At 44.5% G+C, this 17,231-nt stretch overlaps 1 protein-coding gene across 1 annotated transcript in view; it reads right to left on the minus strand.

Annotated features, from left to right (window-relative positions):
• The window catches only part of Btbd9 (BTB domain containing 9), a 341,572-nt gene that overhangs the window by 277,083 nt on the left and 47,258 nt on the right, over positions 1-17,231 (minus strand). Inside the window, exons 3-6 of the mRNA XM_021221073.2 lie at positions 15,367-15,730; positions 12,482-12,746; positions 5,388-5,607; positions 1,705-1,824 (exon numbers count right to left, since the gene is read on the minus strand). Of these exons, the coding sequence (XP_021076732.1) occupies positions 1,705-1,824; positions 5,388-5,607; positions 12,482-12,746; positions 15,367-15,730 (969 nt within the window). The remainder of the gene's footprint in view (positions 1-1,704; positions 1,825-5,387; positions 5,608-12,481; positions 12,747-15,366; positions 15,731-17,231) is intronic.

Here is a 17,231-nt window from a genome sequence, read left to right on the forward strand (position 1 = left end):
AGAGAAGAGAAGAGAAGAGAAGAGAAGAGAAGAGAAGAGAAGAGAAGAGAAGAGAAGAGAAGAGAAGAGAAGAGAAGAGAAGAGAAGAGGAGGATGAGTGCCCAAGGGAAAGCCTGGTTCTAAAGCTGGAGACCCCAACTGAAGGCAGGTCTCTCCCTCTGCCTGGAGACCCCTACGGAAGGCAGGTCTCTCCCTCTGCCTGGAGTTTTGAGAAAACACAGCTGGAATCATGAGAATCTGCTCAGGAGCCACGCTCCTTAGGCCTCTAATGACACACAAGTGCACTGTGCTGCCACCTACGCCAAATGCTTACACTCACATGCTGCTGATTTTTCAATCTGCTGCAACCATTATAACCTGAGTCAGTGAAGACTCCTCCTCCTCCTCCCCTTCCTCCTCCTACTCTTCTTCCTCCTCTTCCTCCTCTTCTTCCTCCTCTTCCTCCTCCTCTTCCTCCTCCTCTTCTCCCTCCTCTTCCTCCTCCTCCTCCATAACAGGTCCCTCTCATTCCACAAGCAGCCCTGAGACATGGAATCTTCACTCAATTTCTTGTCCCTCTTACTTTAATCCATTCAAAACTCCTGTGGGTAAAAGAGCAACTGCCAGACCGAGACACTTTAGTTCCTCTTTGGGGAAATGAAATTGATTTTCTTCATTTTCACAGAAGTGGATCCCTGGGTAACAATATTGTGTCCAGTCAACGCCTATAATAAAAATGTAGGCAATATTTTTTACTATGCTAGATGCTAAAGGGTTCTGTGAAATTCTTGTTCTATGTTAACCATGAGTTCAGCGGTGACTACTGACCAAAGGACATGCTCACCCACTCACTCCATGTCAGTCACAGCTAAAAGTTAAGGTGGATGCCATCTGGTGTGGGGGGCTGTGGGGGGGCTGATGAACAGGGGCCAGCTCCACATTCTCCCTGTTTGCACCCACTATTTCTCTTCTCTCCACACCTCACTAAGAAGCCCATTTCCTGCCTTTAACCTTGCCTCACGCCTTAGAAATTATCCAAGGGCACTTCTCCAGAGGGAAAATAATCTGTAATCTTCGGGGTACCTGAACCACCTTTTCCAGCTCCCAGTTTCATACCTGTCTTGCAGGACTAGAGGATGTTTAGATTATGGTTTGACCTAAAGAAGAATATAAACTATCAGCAGAGTAACCTTTCAATGTTCTCTAAAACAGCCTTATCAGGAGCCGCTGGTCCTGAGGTGTGAGCGGGAAGCCTGCCAGCCGAGCCAGCCCTGCACCTTTGTCTGACCCCACTTACAACACCTAAGCTGCCCAGCCACACTGCCACCCTCCGACTCGGGAAAGGCCCAAGTACACTAACACGGACACGAGCAACCAGGGCTCCTGCTGGCTCTGGGAATCACCAGGAAGCCTTCAGAGCAATCTACCTTCTTTCTGCTTTCTCTGTGTAGACACCAGTGAGCACAAAGGGCCCTTCTACCTCTCAAGCGTTACTTGTTTCGTCACAGGCTTCACATGTCCACAAGAAAACATGGCACAAAACAGGCCAGTTCCACAGTGCACGCCACATACTCCCCCTACTGACTCCCCTACTGGTTTTTGTTCTGGGTCTTGTTTTCTAGTCTTATTTTGGGTTTCTGTTTTGTTTTGTTTTGAGAGCAGTCTCCTTCTCAGATTCCAAATGTCCTTAAATAAAGACAAAAATGAGTTACGGTGAGCACTCACCTGCAGACACGGGCTGGGAAATACAACTTTTGCCAAGACCGACACAGGTAATGCGAATGATCGATCACTCTGATCCAATCAAGTTCATCCATGGACACTTCAATAAAGTAGGAATAAGACCTGTGAAGTAACAAGGAGACACGCGGCAGAGTCACAACAACCGGAAGGGAACCAGGAGCTGCCATGTACAATTCACTAATTATATGTTCTGTTCCACAGGCACATTTATCAAAGCCAGGTAATAACCAAAGCTGTGTAAATAAAAGCCTCTACTGCAGAATTTACCCAACGCACTGAAACTTCCTCTCTGCTTGTCTGTCTACCTCATAAAACGATGAACTACTTAAGAACAAAATGAAATGCAAAACTGCTTTTCTTTACATTGTCAGATGATATGGCCATACCATATCAGCAGCTTGATAAAGCCAGGAAAGAGGAAGCAGAGACCGAGAAAACAGGAGGAGAGCTGTGGGGATGAGAACAGAGAAGCAGGCAAGTGAGGGCTGTCCCTTCTTAGTGGGGAAAGCTAAGTGGAATGGCGGACTGGTTCCCCACAGACGCCAGCTTCCCCCAGCTACCTCTCAGCCTCCTAGCAGAGCACTCTTTCGAGACAGGGTTTCTCTGTATAGCCCTGGCTGTCCTGGAACTCACTCTGTAGACCAGGCTGGCCTTGAACTCAGAAATCTGCCTGCCTCTGCCTCCCAAGTGCTGGGATTAAAGGCGTGTGCCACCACCACCCAGCTAGCAGAGCACTCTTTAAGGCAGGCTGCAGGAAAATCAACAGCACGGATGAAAAGATAAGGTTTGATTCCTTTGGATGCAACTTAAGACTTGCCAGCTAATAACCGGTGGTAATGAAAACAGCCCATCATCCTCCCTGAGTCAGCTGCCCGGGACCATTACATGCTGGTCCCACACTGAACAAATCTGTATTTCCTTGTCATGAGCCAAATTTAAATTTGAGATGCAGTTATTACTTGTACTGTAATATCAACAGGAACAATCTTGGAAGATTTAGGTGATCATAAATGTCAGCCTGCAGCCCACAGTTGTGACCAGAAAAGGTCAGCTTATTTTGTGTCATCCCCTCATTTTCTGCTGTCCCCTCAACTCCCATTCATTTTATTGCTCAGTCTCAAACTGGTTATAACCTTTTATTGAACCTCTCTGGGTTATCAGTAATGTGAAATATAATTTTACCACACATCAGAATCTTTTTGGCTTAAGATTTTGAATTTCTCACCTTTGCTTCAAATGTTAGCAATGTATGTGAGAAAAGAACATGGCAATGTTGAGGCTTCTGTGAATGGAATAGAGATGCTAAAACAGTGTGGCCCATAAATATTAACATCATGGAAACAAAAAGCAACGCTTTCAAAATCAAGCACACTAACCTCCCTTTATCATTTTGATACCAATTTCATTATTAATTAGATGAATGAAATATGTAAAGCCTTTGGAATGCCTACCATACACAAGCAATGAAAGCACAATACAAATACTATTATTACATTGTTATTATTAACCAGGGACTCTTGGAAATGAGACATGAATTAACTCCATCCTTTGTCAATTATGCTTCAAATATCCACCAAGATAGATATCAGAAAATACATTTTTTAAAGATTTATTTTAGAGTGTATGTATGAGTGAGTACGTTCGGGCATTTGTGCGCATGCGTATCTGCTGAAGAAGTCAGAAGAGGGCATCCAAGATCCTAGAGTTACAGGCATTTGAGAGCTACCTAACATGAGTGTTGGAAACCAATCTCCAGCCCTCTGCAAGGGCAGTATGTGATCTAACTACTGAGCCATCTCTCCAGCTCTGTGAAATATATTCTTCATAAAAACAGAACAGAGAGCAATCACCTAGGGATCTCAAACACACTGTACATACAAATGCTGACTTTCACCTTAAAGAGAGTCCTTCAAGCAGGGCTCAAATGGCCAAAAAAGCCAAGATGGTCACCAGTGTGCCAACAAGGCACATTCTCTTCCTTCCATGTGCAAGGGCTGTAACACTATTACAACTGAACCGACAAGCCCACACCCAAAAAGGCACAGCAGGTTGGGGTGGCTCTTAGGTGAAAGATGAGCAACACTGGAGACCATTTATTCTCCTCATCACTGTCCCTGTGCTCCTGCCACTGCAAATGGATCACAAGGCCAGTGAAGCACAGCACTTGCTCTTGGAGCTGTGGGAAGCTGAATGTGCATCAAGGCCTGGAGCCCACCCCACTCTTCTCACAGCTTGGACTCTATTCCAAGGTTGCTTAGCTGTATACCAAAAGACAACCTCCTCAGCCAGAGGACGATGTGCGTTTTAAAGGTATTCATAATATCTAGTACGTAAGGAACCAAATAAATAATGTTCACCTATATGGAAGGACGCCAGATAACATTTCAAAACTAGTGCCATGTTTGAAATGTAGTAACTAAAACATGAAATTAAAGTCAGGTGCAGTGGAGCACACATGTCTATACTTCCAGAATCTGGGAAGTTAGGGCAGGGTTGCAAGTTTAAGATTAGACGAGGCAAATTATTGAGACTCTGCCTCAAAAGAAAACAATGTAAACAGGAAGCTAAGTTTCTAGTATAGCCAATCTATATTTTGTGAGGCAATGTGAAGATTCTGTGTTATGTCTGAATATATGAGATAGACAGCAAACACAAGTTAGAAACATACAGATTTCAGTCATGGGTGGTGATGAAATTACTAGCCATTTATATTTTCTGCTATGTGCTTTTCTGCATTTTTCAAAATGAACACATATTCAGTGCTTGTATAGGAGGAAAAGAGGGAGGCTGGAAAGGTAAGAGAACAGGCTACTCTTTCAGAGTTTGATTCCCAGCACACATATGGTGACCAACAACTGCCTGAAAATCCAGTCCTAGGGAATCCACTGCCACCTTCTGGCCTCTGAGAGTACACGATGCATATACATTCAGGCAGGCAAAACACTCAACACACAAAAATAAAATATTAAAATTTAAAAGGGTAAAAAGTATTTTTTAATCTAACTTTTAAACTCTTCCCCTAGAACTAATTTTCAGAAAAAATAGCAGAATGTACATAAAGAAATAAACCTGTAAAAAGAAAGCACGTGATCACTAAGCATCTAAGGTCCTTTTTCCAGTTCTCTGGCTATTTCATTGCTAAAACTTTGTGCTGGCTAGTTTGTGTCACTTGACACAAGCTAGAGTCATCTGAACAGAGGGATCCTCCATTGAGAAAAAGGTCTCCTTAAGATCCAGCTATAGGGCATTTTCTTAATTAGTGACTGATGGGGGAGCACCCAGGCCACTGTGGGTGGGGCCATCCCTGGGCTGGTGGTCCTGGGTTCTGTAAGAAGCAGGCTGAGCAGGCCAGTAAGCAGCACCCCCATGGCGTCTGCACCAGTTCCTGCCTCCAGGACCCTGCCCTGCTTGAGTTCCCATCTAGTAATTCTTGGGTTACAAACTGTCTTGTGCAAGGGCAAGCCAAATGAACCCTTTCCTCTCCAAGTTGCTCTGGCATGGTGTTCATCACAGCAACAGTAACCCTAAGACAGAGGACCTCTCTTGATAAATGCCTGCCTCCTGCTAGTGAAGATAAAAGAAGAGAGAGGAACCAAAGCAGATGACCAAAAAGTTAGGTCCTCTCCAGCAAAGACATGAGCTTCTCCAAGACAGGAAGGACTCACCGGCTATCACGGTCCCACAGGAGTAGACGTATGTGGTTTATAATGGATGGCTGGCCAAGCTTGATCTCAATGCCAGAGCGGCAGTCATCATCAATGGGATGCCGGGAAAATCCATGATCCAAGTCATAGTTTTGAGTGTCACCATCCAGCAAGGCTGACTTCAGCTCTCCTTTCACAACCTGGGCCCCATACTTCATAGTTGCAATGTTTTCTTCAGGTACTACAAGTGGAATAGAAAAAGCAAGTGTCTGGTATCTAGGTAAGGCGGGAAAGGAGAGCTTCTAGCATTCTAGCTGACTCCAGTACCTGTACCTGATTTTAAGCTGCATAGGCAAGTCTATGGAAATGAAAATATACACTGTCCACTAAGATTAAGATAGCATTCAGCATTCAAAACAGAATGTCACTACCACAGCTAAATGCCACGACCACAGTGAGCCAAACACTAACCATTACTGAGAACTAATACTAGAAACACAAGCAGCGGGACAAATGTACCCTCTGCTGAACTCATCCTGTTAGCAGGTTCAACTTAACACCCTATGTTAACAAACTAGCCTATGGGATGGCCCACACCAGCCATCCGGACTGAGCACAGCATAAAGCACGGCAAGCAGGTCTGTGCGCAAACAGAGAAGCCCCAGGGTTAGGCACTGTTGGTCACACACAGACAAGATTAATCAATTTCCAAGCTGAGAAAATAAGATTCTATTTAAGAGAAAACATCCCCTGGGTGTTTGTTGGTCTGCCATCAGAACCCTCTCTCCACTGAGATCTGTGTCTGGGACTCTGAAGTCCTCTCTACACATAATGCTTCCCAGGTCAGAGGGTGTCCCCAGTGCTGACGTCCGAAAACTGCCACTCTCCATGGAGGCTGCGTAAACGTGTTCAGAGACTGAAGTTAAACCAAGGCTAAACTCTGAGCTGGGTATGGCAATTTTTTAATGTCAACTTCAATTTAAGAGGACAATGCCTGGCCCCTAGATGTTCTATGTAAAGACTGAGGTGATGTTTGCAAAGCATATGTTCTTTAAGAAACAGGCATTACTATATTACACACATATATAAGAGAACTACTCTGGTTTACAACACGTACATAAACCCCGAGCCCCTACAGTGCACATACAACTTGGCCACACAGTATGAAAGGAAAATGAGACTATTCAGATGCACAAGGAACAGACAGGAACAATTCAGTATTGCAGAGATGGTGGGAAACAGGTTTTGCCAGAGTTTTCAAATGAAGACAAGACAGTGGGTCCACAAGAAGACACTGGGAGCTAAGAGCAAAGGCGACAGAGTGAGGCGAGTTGGCCAAACCGCCCAGCACAGCAGTGCCCAGCAGGTGGGGTGGGAACAGCATAACATTTTGTGTCAACTGTGATCCTTCTCTGGACTCTGCACAGACACTGCTGTAGGCCCTTTACAGATACTAATCCCTTCAAATCGGTCCTCAGAGCACAGTGGAATACTGCAGCCGCCACAGACGAGAAGGTGAAGCCCCAAGAGCTCAGTGGAATCCCTGTGCAGCAAGCAGCAGAGCTGATGCCAGACCCCAGAGGGTCCTGCCACTAGTATAAGGCTCTGCCCCTCCTTCACAAGCAAATTCTGATGGGACTGTCACCCACAGTTCTGACAGCACAGGTTAAGACTGAACCATAGAGGGGAACCTGTAACAAGCCCCCACGCTTGGAAACTAAAGCCACCTTCCTTCGGTACTAAAATCTATCAGACTCTGAATAATATACCAGGTACAAGAGTCTCAAATGATTATAGCTGAAATCTAAAATAGAAATGAAAGTTTATCACAGGTTGAAGTTTTCTTTTGAAGTTTCTCTTGAGAGCCCTCGAGTGCTTTCCAGTCATTCTCAACAGGTTCATTCCCTGAGAGCATCCTTCACTCCGGGCTGAGATCAGCCACACAGGCGGAGGATCCCCCACAACAGCTGGAATATGAGTGCTCTGCTAGATAAAATACAGCTCCATGGGGTTTTGGCCCTTCAAAATCCATAGTTCAATAATGAATTTAAAAGGAAAAGTATTCCTGGAAAAATTTAAATTACGAAAATGTTCAGTATCTCTCTATGCATGAAGAGAACTCTTAAGATTATAAAGCAGCAGCAGGGGCTGAGCAAGATCATGAACAGCAACCATCATTTTCTTTACACTTGTGATTTATAATGCTATTTTATAGCCATTAAGAAAAAATTAAGTTTTATAGTCCTATAGAACAATGGTAAAAAACAATTACTAGAAAGGGAGAAACAGGGGTTGGGAAGGTTATCTCAAACCCCTCCCCTCGCTCATCTCACAACTGAGGTTAGTGTCAGGGTCTAGACAGTCATCTACACAGGAGGCTTCACAGGTAAGGAAGGCTTGTCACCAGGTGCTGACACCTAAAACCAACACTCTCCAAAGAAAGAGGGGAGGCTGTGTCAACATGCTCAGAGGAGACTGAGTCATAATTTAAACCCAAGTTACAAAGTGACACAATCTGAGGCACGGGGCTAATTACTCTGTGGTGTTCTGATATATTCCTAACCATCATTTGGGGACAAAGACCTGACCCAGCCATCTATACTAATGAGTTATTTGGATACAATACAGCTCTCTGCCCACTGGAATCTCCTCACCCAGCTCCACTACCCCATCATCTTCCCTGCCCTTACTAACTGTCCTGAAGAACACACAGTCCTCCTGCTCACACAGTACTCCCTTACAGCTGTCATTACAACGACTTCCCAAGGCTTTATAAAGTCTTGCTTTAACCTCCCCGTTAACCCACTCTTTGCAGGCCTAATCTCCACATTTCTCAATGCTGGTACTCAATGCATACTCTCAGAGACTCAACAACACACACTCAGAGACACAAGAAATCATGGATGAACACCTGCTTCATGAAGCACAAGTCCCAAGGTTTGGGCCCAGCAGAGGCAACTCTTTCACTTGGCAAATTTAGGAAAGTTACCAAGGAACGGCATGAGGCTAAACAGGACCCCACCCAATTTGTTTTTGGAGGCAGGTGTTCAAGGCTGACCATGTGCAAACCACTCACTATACCAGACTCAGCCCCGGATGTTCAGCTTCTGACAGGAAAGACACTAAACACCTTCACAAATTAACCACACCAGAGATGACACAGCGGTAAAAGGGAGTCATATAGCTTTAAAATGTTCATTATCATAACTGAATTTATGTGATAGATGAGAAAGACTTAAAATTCTAGTCTAGAAACAAGAAAAAGATACATTTAGTCACCTATATTTTTAAGTCTTGACTCAGGCTAGAAGACCAGAAGCAAAAAAGGACACAACTGTATCTTTAAAGAACTCAATCAATGAGCACTAGACAAGAAACCAACAATTACATCACAGTTGCAGAGACCCAGTCTATAACTAGAACACACACACACAGGCACACATATGCACACAAACATACAAATTTACATATTGACTTTTACTAAAAAATTCTGAGGCTAGAATCTATGATATAGTGCCTGCTATAAACATACAGAAACAAGACATTACTGTTCTCTTCCCTAAAGTCTAAAACATGAGATAAACAAAACAAGGTATAACTTGATATTATTAGAAAAAACACTGACTTTCAAGACTGAACACCTTCAGAAGATTAAAAACTAATTGTTAAAGGAATGGAACAGAGGCAGTTGAGATATTCTAAGGAAAAAAATTAATTTCACTAAAAAGTTAATTTGCTTTCCCTTATTGTATATGAATAAATTCATGGAATCTATCTTCTAAAGAGACCAACCAGAATCACTGGGCAAAAACATCTTCTTGATTACCCACCCCCTTAAAAATCTGCAATTTAGTAAAGCTTCCGGAAAAGCAGCTGAGGGGAAGTCTTCCAGAAGCCGATGTTAGTGACCTCAAAGAAGAAGCCCTCATGTCAGTGCAGGCCTCTCTGCGCTTCCTGGTAAGTCTCCATGTACACACATACACACACACACACCCAGGGAAGAACGAAACAATCACACAGACTCTGCCAGTAGATCCAGAACAAGCAGAGCCAGCTTAGAGCCATTGGCCTAGGGACAGCTCTGCATCAGTGGAGCTAGCTTAGAGCCACCAGCTTGGGGACAGCTCTGCATCAGCGGTAGACCTTGTTTCCCAACTAGGGAAATGCACTAAAATAATACTCTGAATGTTTGATGACATCTCTTAAGGAACTGCTAGCAATGGATTGTGCTTCCTCAGCATTTTTTTTAATTAATTTTACTTAAATACCGTAAGAGTCATAAGACCCCCTCCTAGTCAACCATCCCTCAATGATTGTCAAACACTTTCATAATCTATTCCTTGATCCCTGCCTGAATTCCTCCTAAACAAAGAATTCAACACTGTAAGCAATGATCACAGTAAATAAATCCTTCCAGAACTAAGTGCCTCAACTACTCCACTCAGAAGGAGCCTCAGAGATTTATACTAGAGTCCACAGCTTACACATGGACTGCCCAGCTAGTCAATTCTAAGGAACCTTCCTTAACTGTATGAAGTGCCAAATATAACCTACATCTATGACCCAACCACGTCTTCAGTAATCAGGTTCTAGGGCCCTATCAGCCAATCACGGGAAAGAAGGGGAGGGACTTAAATAGGAGGGTGCCAAATGAGGACACTCATCCTGTCACCTTACCTTTCCCTCCTACTCTAGCCAAGGAGCTCTAACTGCTTCCTGGACCTCTGCAGGTGTTCTTGAGAGCTACATCATTTCTCTACGGCCTTTTACCTCACTTCCCAATACTGTGAGTATTACCCTTCCAAACACAATGGCTTGACTCCCTAGGCTATTCACAGGCTCACCACAGTTTACACAGTCTCTCACTCTCCTCTGCCTAGCCTGGCTGGCATCATGAAACACCACTACCTCTCCATCCAATAGCTCCCTCCTGGTTAGCGTCCATGGCTCTCTCGGTTCTTTTGTCTCTGCTTCTCCAGTTCTTCCCCACATTTCCACGGCTTGGACCCTGACATCATACTCCCTTCTCTGTGCTCTGAGCCTCCCTGTGCCCAGCTTTGACTGAACACCAGCAATGTGCTTCCACATCCTAGGAGCTTTTTACTGCAGAATCCATCCACCACTCATTCACTGCTCTATGCTGCTCAGTGTGTCCAATGGTAGGGCTAGAAGAGCAATGCATACGACCCACAAACACACCATCTTCAAACCCCAAGAGTAAAAGAAACTGTTTACAAGAATGTGGTGACTGATAAGTCACGCAATCACATAGAGATGGGAGAAACGACATCAATACTGACAGCAATAGTCTGTTACTGAGCTTATATTTATATAAATTATTTCAGTTAATCCTCATAACACTGAGATAGAAAACTAGAACTCATTCATTTATTACCAGATCACATAGCTACTGACTAATTCAGGCCTTAAAATCAAACTTGTCTGGTCCAGGGACTGCGGAGATGATGGCTCAGTCTACAAAGTGGCTACCATACAAGCAGTGAGGACCACTGCTTATACATACAGTGTACACACAGGCTGAGTATAAGGGCACACAACTGTACATCCCAGCGCTGGTCAGGCGAGTCCTGGGATTTGCTGCCCAGTTGTCACCCAGCCTAGTCAGCATGTTCCAGCTCCCAGTAAAAGACCCTGTCTCAAGATCAAGTTGGATGACTCCTAAGAAATAATACCGAGGTTCACCTCTGGCCTCCAACATGCTGTGCACACATACACATGGGCACCCACAAAACTACTATCAATTGAAAAGAAGTCTAGATCTGATAACTCAGGAAGTAAGGTCAGGCTGAGGACATCTATTAAGGCCCACCAGTATTTCAGGAATGTCCCGAAATAGTCAGCAGAGGAGTCACTCCAGGAAACTGTAAGCCTCCCCAGAACTGACAAACATCAGAAACCCTCCGACCGAATAGCACAGAAGCAAGCTCAGCTTCTCTCGGGAGTACTGCTGCTCATTAACTCTGAGGATGTAGACAGTGCTGGGGCTCACCAGGCACTGTTCACTATCCTAAAATAATAGGCTCTTGTAATTTCTGGCTTCTTAATATAGAAAACCGTGGTAACATACACTAAATGTAATCCTCAGTTTTGCATCCTGCTAGCACCCAGATCTTCCTTCCTGGAACCCAGTCAATACCTCTGTTATTCCCCACTGCTCAGCCATCACTCCACTGTATCTGCTGTGCAGATTAAATTCCCTCCTCAGAGGTTTCCCGAACTCAGTTTAATTCTTCCAGTTCACCCAGGAGAGCACCACCATGGGATGACTGAGCAGAAGGCAAGAAACTCCTGTTGGCTGGAGTGGCACTGGGACCGGGTTAGTGCCCGTTTGGAAGATGGTGAGATTAAGAGAGAGAGCGGAGTAGCGGGCCCGAGTAAAGAGCTTATGCTGCCCCATAACAAAATGTCTGCATGCCAGCTTAAACCAGATCATAGAAACCTTTGAATGGTGACTCAAATCTCCTTCAAACACAATGACACAAAAAGCATTTTATAGGGCTGGAGAGATGGCTCAGTGGTTAAGAGCACTGGCTGCTCTTTCAGAGGTCCTGAGTGCAATTCCCAGCAACCACATGGTGGCTCACAGCCATCCGTAATGGGATCTGACGCCCTCCTTCTGGTGTGTATGAAGACTGAGCTCTCATGTACATAAAATAATAAATAAATCTTTTAAAAAGAAAGCATTTTATAATTGTCAATTACTATTATTTCATTTGCAAGAATAATCAAAATACTGTTATTAACATCAGCCATGACTTAGAACCTGTATGTGTGCTACCTAAAGAATTAAATACACAGTATCTACCAGGGCTTGGTCTAGGAACGAGGATACGACAAGCAACCTTTCAGGAAAGTTTCTAGGAATATTCTGAGGAGCATATAAAAGAATGTGTCCAGAATGACAGGAAATAGCTGTGCTGGGTCGGCGGCAGCTCATCCTGTTGCGACAGATGGCAGAGACAGACACCCACAGGAAGCAGAACTCTGTGCTCTCAGCCCAGTGTATGCCTTGCAGACCTGCACCACAGCTCTGTAGCTAGAACTAGCGCATGATGCCAACCAAAGTCCTAGGTGAGGAGAGAGCAGGTACTTACTGAGCATGCCTCTGTAGTTGAGGTCCATATCCCGGCTCTCCGACCGCACTTTGATGGCATCGAGAATAGCATCCGGGGACAAGAGTCCTGATGGCCTCACAACGTTCAGAAGCTCCGTGAGGCTCATTAGAGGTAAGCGCACAGCCTGCATGATTTCAGCATGATTCTCTTTTGCATTGTGCTTACACCAGTTTAACAAGGCTAAGAAAATATCTTTCTCAGGAGCAGCAAACGAATCTCTTAAGACGATATTCAGGAGTGCTGTCTGCAAAGGGTAAAAAGGGACCATAAAAAGTCAGTGTGGAGCACACCCGCATGCACAGCCAGTCAGCCTGCCTATACCACAGGAAGCAAGCCTTTCCTTGGGTTTCAGTCTTCCTAGCTCTTCCCTTCTCCACTTCCAGCTGTGGGAACAGGTGTGTAATACAGCATCCTGAAAGCTGAAGCAGGGGGATTACTGTGGGTCTGAGGTCAGCCTGGGCTACATACAGAGTGAGTTCTAGAAAACACAGGCTATTCAATTTTTAAAAAGAAAAAGAACAGCACCCTTCATTCAGACTCGGGCATTCTGTGCCACTATATAAAGCAATGAGGTCTTTCCCACACATCTATACCTGTCTTTTTTTGTTTTAAACAGATTTATCTTATTAGTTTTTAAAATTACAATGCAGAGCAAGTGACATTTGCAAACATTTTGCTCTTACTTGTAACACTTCTTTGCTCTACTTCCCATACCACTACCCTAAACACACACACACACACTCACTCACTCACATGCACACATACACACACTCACACACGCATACACACTCACTCACACACACATTCACACACACACACACGTGCACGCACACACTCACACGCGCACACACACACACACACACACACACATACACTCACACATATCTACCTTTTTTCCCAGTCTCCTTTCTTAAGATCCCCGCTTCCCTTTACATAGCTCTCTTCCTAGCTCATGGCCTACCCCTACTATGCTGGTTAACTTATGTGAAAACAAGCTGTACACTCTTCTGGAAGAGGGACTCCCAACTGAGGAAATACCTCCATTAGACTGGCCTATACACACTTTGTGGGGGCATTTTCTTGATTAATGGCTGGTGTGGGAGGAGGCCCAGCACACTGAAGGCAGTGCCACCCCTGTGTAGATGGGTCCTGGGTTTAACAAAAAAAAGCCAAGCTGAGCAAGCCTTAGGGAGCCAGCAGTGGCCAGCACTCCCCGGGGCCTCTGCTTCATTCCTGCCTGCACATCCCTTCCCAGACTCCCCCAGTGATGACAGAGGTGACCTAAGAGCTGTCAGCTGATAGGAACCCTTCCTCCCCAAGTTGCTTTTGGTCACGGGGTTTTATTAGAGCAAAGAAAACAAACTAAGATGGCCACGCCCCGACATTTGCATATTTCTACACATATCCATTATAAGAGCAGCAAATGACACTTGTCTCTGAGGATGGCTTGTTTCACCTCCTGTGTGGATTTCCAGTTCGTTAGTTCTCCTGCGGCTGTTACTACTTCACTTCTCTTTGGCTGAGCAAACCCTTCTGTGTTTATGCACCACATCAATTATGTGGCTGCTGACAGACCTTCAGACTGCTTCCATTTTTTAGCTACTACAAACAGCGCAGCAATAAGCCTGTATGTGTGAGTATATCTCCTATGTTGACTTAAATAAAGTCCTTTGGGTATATATGCAGGAGTGGGTATAGTTTGTAGCCATCCTTTATAAAACAGCAAAAACAAAGATGACAAACTACATGTGTACATACATGTGTGAGCACATGCATACGTGTGTGTATTCTCTGGGAACGTGTACATTTGTAAGTCAGTGAGATAAGCCTAGAATTAAAACCCTATTGTTTTAAAGGGACATGTTTTCCAAGGTTCTGCTTCTTCCCATGATGACACACCTCCAATCCTGGCTGATGAAGAAGCAACAGTCCCAGGGTCTCTGCCTCTACTCCAAGCTACACTGAGGCCCATTCCTCTCTAGCCTCAGAGTTCAGATGAACTCGGCTCAATGCTATTATTACAAGATTGCTATTCTTCTCTCCTCATCCCCGCCCACAAGAGCAGAAAGAACCAGATAAAAACATATGTCCACACCCTCAGACTCCTTGTCCTGAAGGTGCACTGTGTAGCACTGCACTGTCATGGTCTCAATCCTCAGGTCTCCAGACTGACCTCCAGAATAATGTTAAACACACACACACACACACACACACACACACACACACACACATATATATACATGTTATATATATATATATATATGTGTGTGTGTGTATATATATATAAAGGTATAGTTCATTCAAATCAAGATGCATATCTCTTTAAAGGAACATACACACACACAAATGAGAGAGAGAGCAGCTCTGGGTTCAAGGTGGATTTAAGAGACACGTTTTTACAGTGGTAAAGTAGGGGCAGGGGCAGGGGCAGCGCCAATGGTGACTTAAGGATATCCACTGGCACAACAGGTCTCCTCCGTCAGTTTTCCCTCTGTGACACTGACCATAATCCCAGCTCTAAATAATTTTCCTTTGGCTAAAAAAGAATCCTCAGTTACATTCTCCAGAGAAATACAAAACCAAAAGGCAGTATACAATACAACAACAAACTTACTTGACTGTCATATTAAATCCAACTGAGCAGGCCAGTCTCTTCTGCACATAAAACTTACCAGAGAAACCTTGAAAACAAAGAAAAACGGAACAAAGCCCTGTAAGATCTAAAGCTCCAGCAGCCAGGGGCATGAGCTGGACCAGATGACTGCTTTGAAAGCAAGGGTTTTGATTCTTGGACCACTGTGGTATGATCATGTAAGGACAAGTAAGAAGGCATGCTGAGAAACCGAGCGTAGAGCAGAACACACCTTGGACAGGGAGAGGAAGCCGTCGCTGGCCAGCACCTCCTGAGCATTTCTGTCCATGAACATGCAGCACATACAAGTTAACTTGGGAAGCGAGTAGAGACTGGCAACGTCAAAAGTCATACAGACATTCTGAATGTTCAGTATGGTGCAGAGATACTCGGAGGTCGAGTCCTCCAGCTCTGGAAATCCGTATTTGTGAGCCAGGCTCAGGAAGTCCAAGAGCACCTCCTCCTTCTCATCGGTGAGCGTCGCCCGCCCCGTGTAGATGTATCTGAGGAGCATCGTGAAGGCCTCGGCTGTGGTGTCTTGGAGAGGGATCTCTGCTTCAGGCTGCGACTCTCGCATCCCGCCATACAGTAATGCTCTGCATACCAAACAAGAAACACAGTTGGAAAAACCTCAAACATGATTTGCTGCAAAATATATGAAACAACGGTTACCAACACAATACAGATATAATCTGCTTAAAGATACAAAGATCCAGGTCCAGAAATGCAAGTGCTTTTAAGTGGTTCTTTAAAGGAAACAAGAATACTATTTTAAAACCATTTTGAGGGTTGGAGAGATGGCTCTGTTCTTCTAGAGGTCCCGAGTTCAATTTCCAACAACCACATGGTGGCTCACAACCATCTGTAATGGGATCTGATGCTCTCTTCTAGCATGTCTGAAGACAGCTACAGTGTACTCATGAAAATAAAATAGGTAAGTCATTTTTAAAAACCATTTTGAATGAATACCACAAACAACTGAGCTAATGCGACAGCATGAGAATGCCAGAGCATGCAGAAAGTTGGAAGGGATCTTCTGAGGGAACAATGACCTCAATATAAAGATGTTGCCAGTGCATAAGAAGTTTACAAAGCAAACCCCAACATGGCCATGACTAGACAGACAATTGGAAGCTCTAACAGCTGCACAACAATGAGAAAGTGCTCTCATTGCTCTTAGAGCCCTGCAGGGCTCTAAGAACTACGGGAGTGAGCCCCTCTGTTTTGGAAAGCAACCGAGTAACATACCTATACAAAGCTGAAACATACATCCCCTGCAACTCAGTAACCATTCTTTTAGGATACCGCTAGAGAAAAACACGATTCCTTAGAGGTATAAAGGGATGAGTCCAGAAACCCTGGGGAAATCAGAATGTCACCATGGTCATGGTTGAAACACTGTGTCATGCGTAGGCTATGTATCATTGGGAAAACCAATGGAGAGCAGCTGGCTCTCTAGGAAAGCTCTGCCATGGCTCTTTCCCAGCAATGAGTAAGGGGGCTCGATGCTCTGTGAAGTCCCCTCTTGTACAGCTAACATGCGCTTGTGGGGAACTGACAGGCTCTAGGACAAGGCTCAGTCAGAACCCCAACTGCTGACAGTTAACTTTCCTTTGCTCAAGAACAGGGTTCTAAATGAGAATCTAAGAGCATTGGTGATGGAGTGGGTTTAGCCCAAGTGAGCCCCAAAATACCTCAAAGGATCAATATCCACAGAGGCAAAAAGGTCAATAAGTGAGGGAATATGTTTCATTAGCTCAATACCATCTTCACGTTTCTGAAAATGTCTGGGTTTCTTTTAAAGAATACACTGATCACATTCACATGCAGGTCTTTTATCAAGTGCTTGTTAAGGAGAGTAGAACATACAGTATTCAGAAACAATAAACATAAAGGTGAGAATTTCTATTATTAATTAAGGAAGGACCTTCAAAAGCACTTTCATAGTACTAACTGGGCAAAAAGTAGGCAAAGGGAATGGAAAGGAAGAGGGAGGACAGGCGCCAGAAACTATGGCCAGTGCAAGGACAAGTGCAAGAAACTATGGCCAGGCCAAAGACAAGTGCCAGAACCTATGGCCAGCCCAAGGCCAGATGC

This window comes from Mus pahari, chromosome 21 (genome assembly GCF_900095145.1).
Source record: "Mus pahari chromosome 21, PAHARI_EIJ_v1.1, whole genome shotgun sequence".
Classification (NCBI taxonomy): Eukaryota; Metazoa; Chordata; class Mammalia; order Rodentia; family Muridae; genus Mus; species Mus pahari.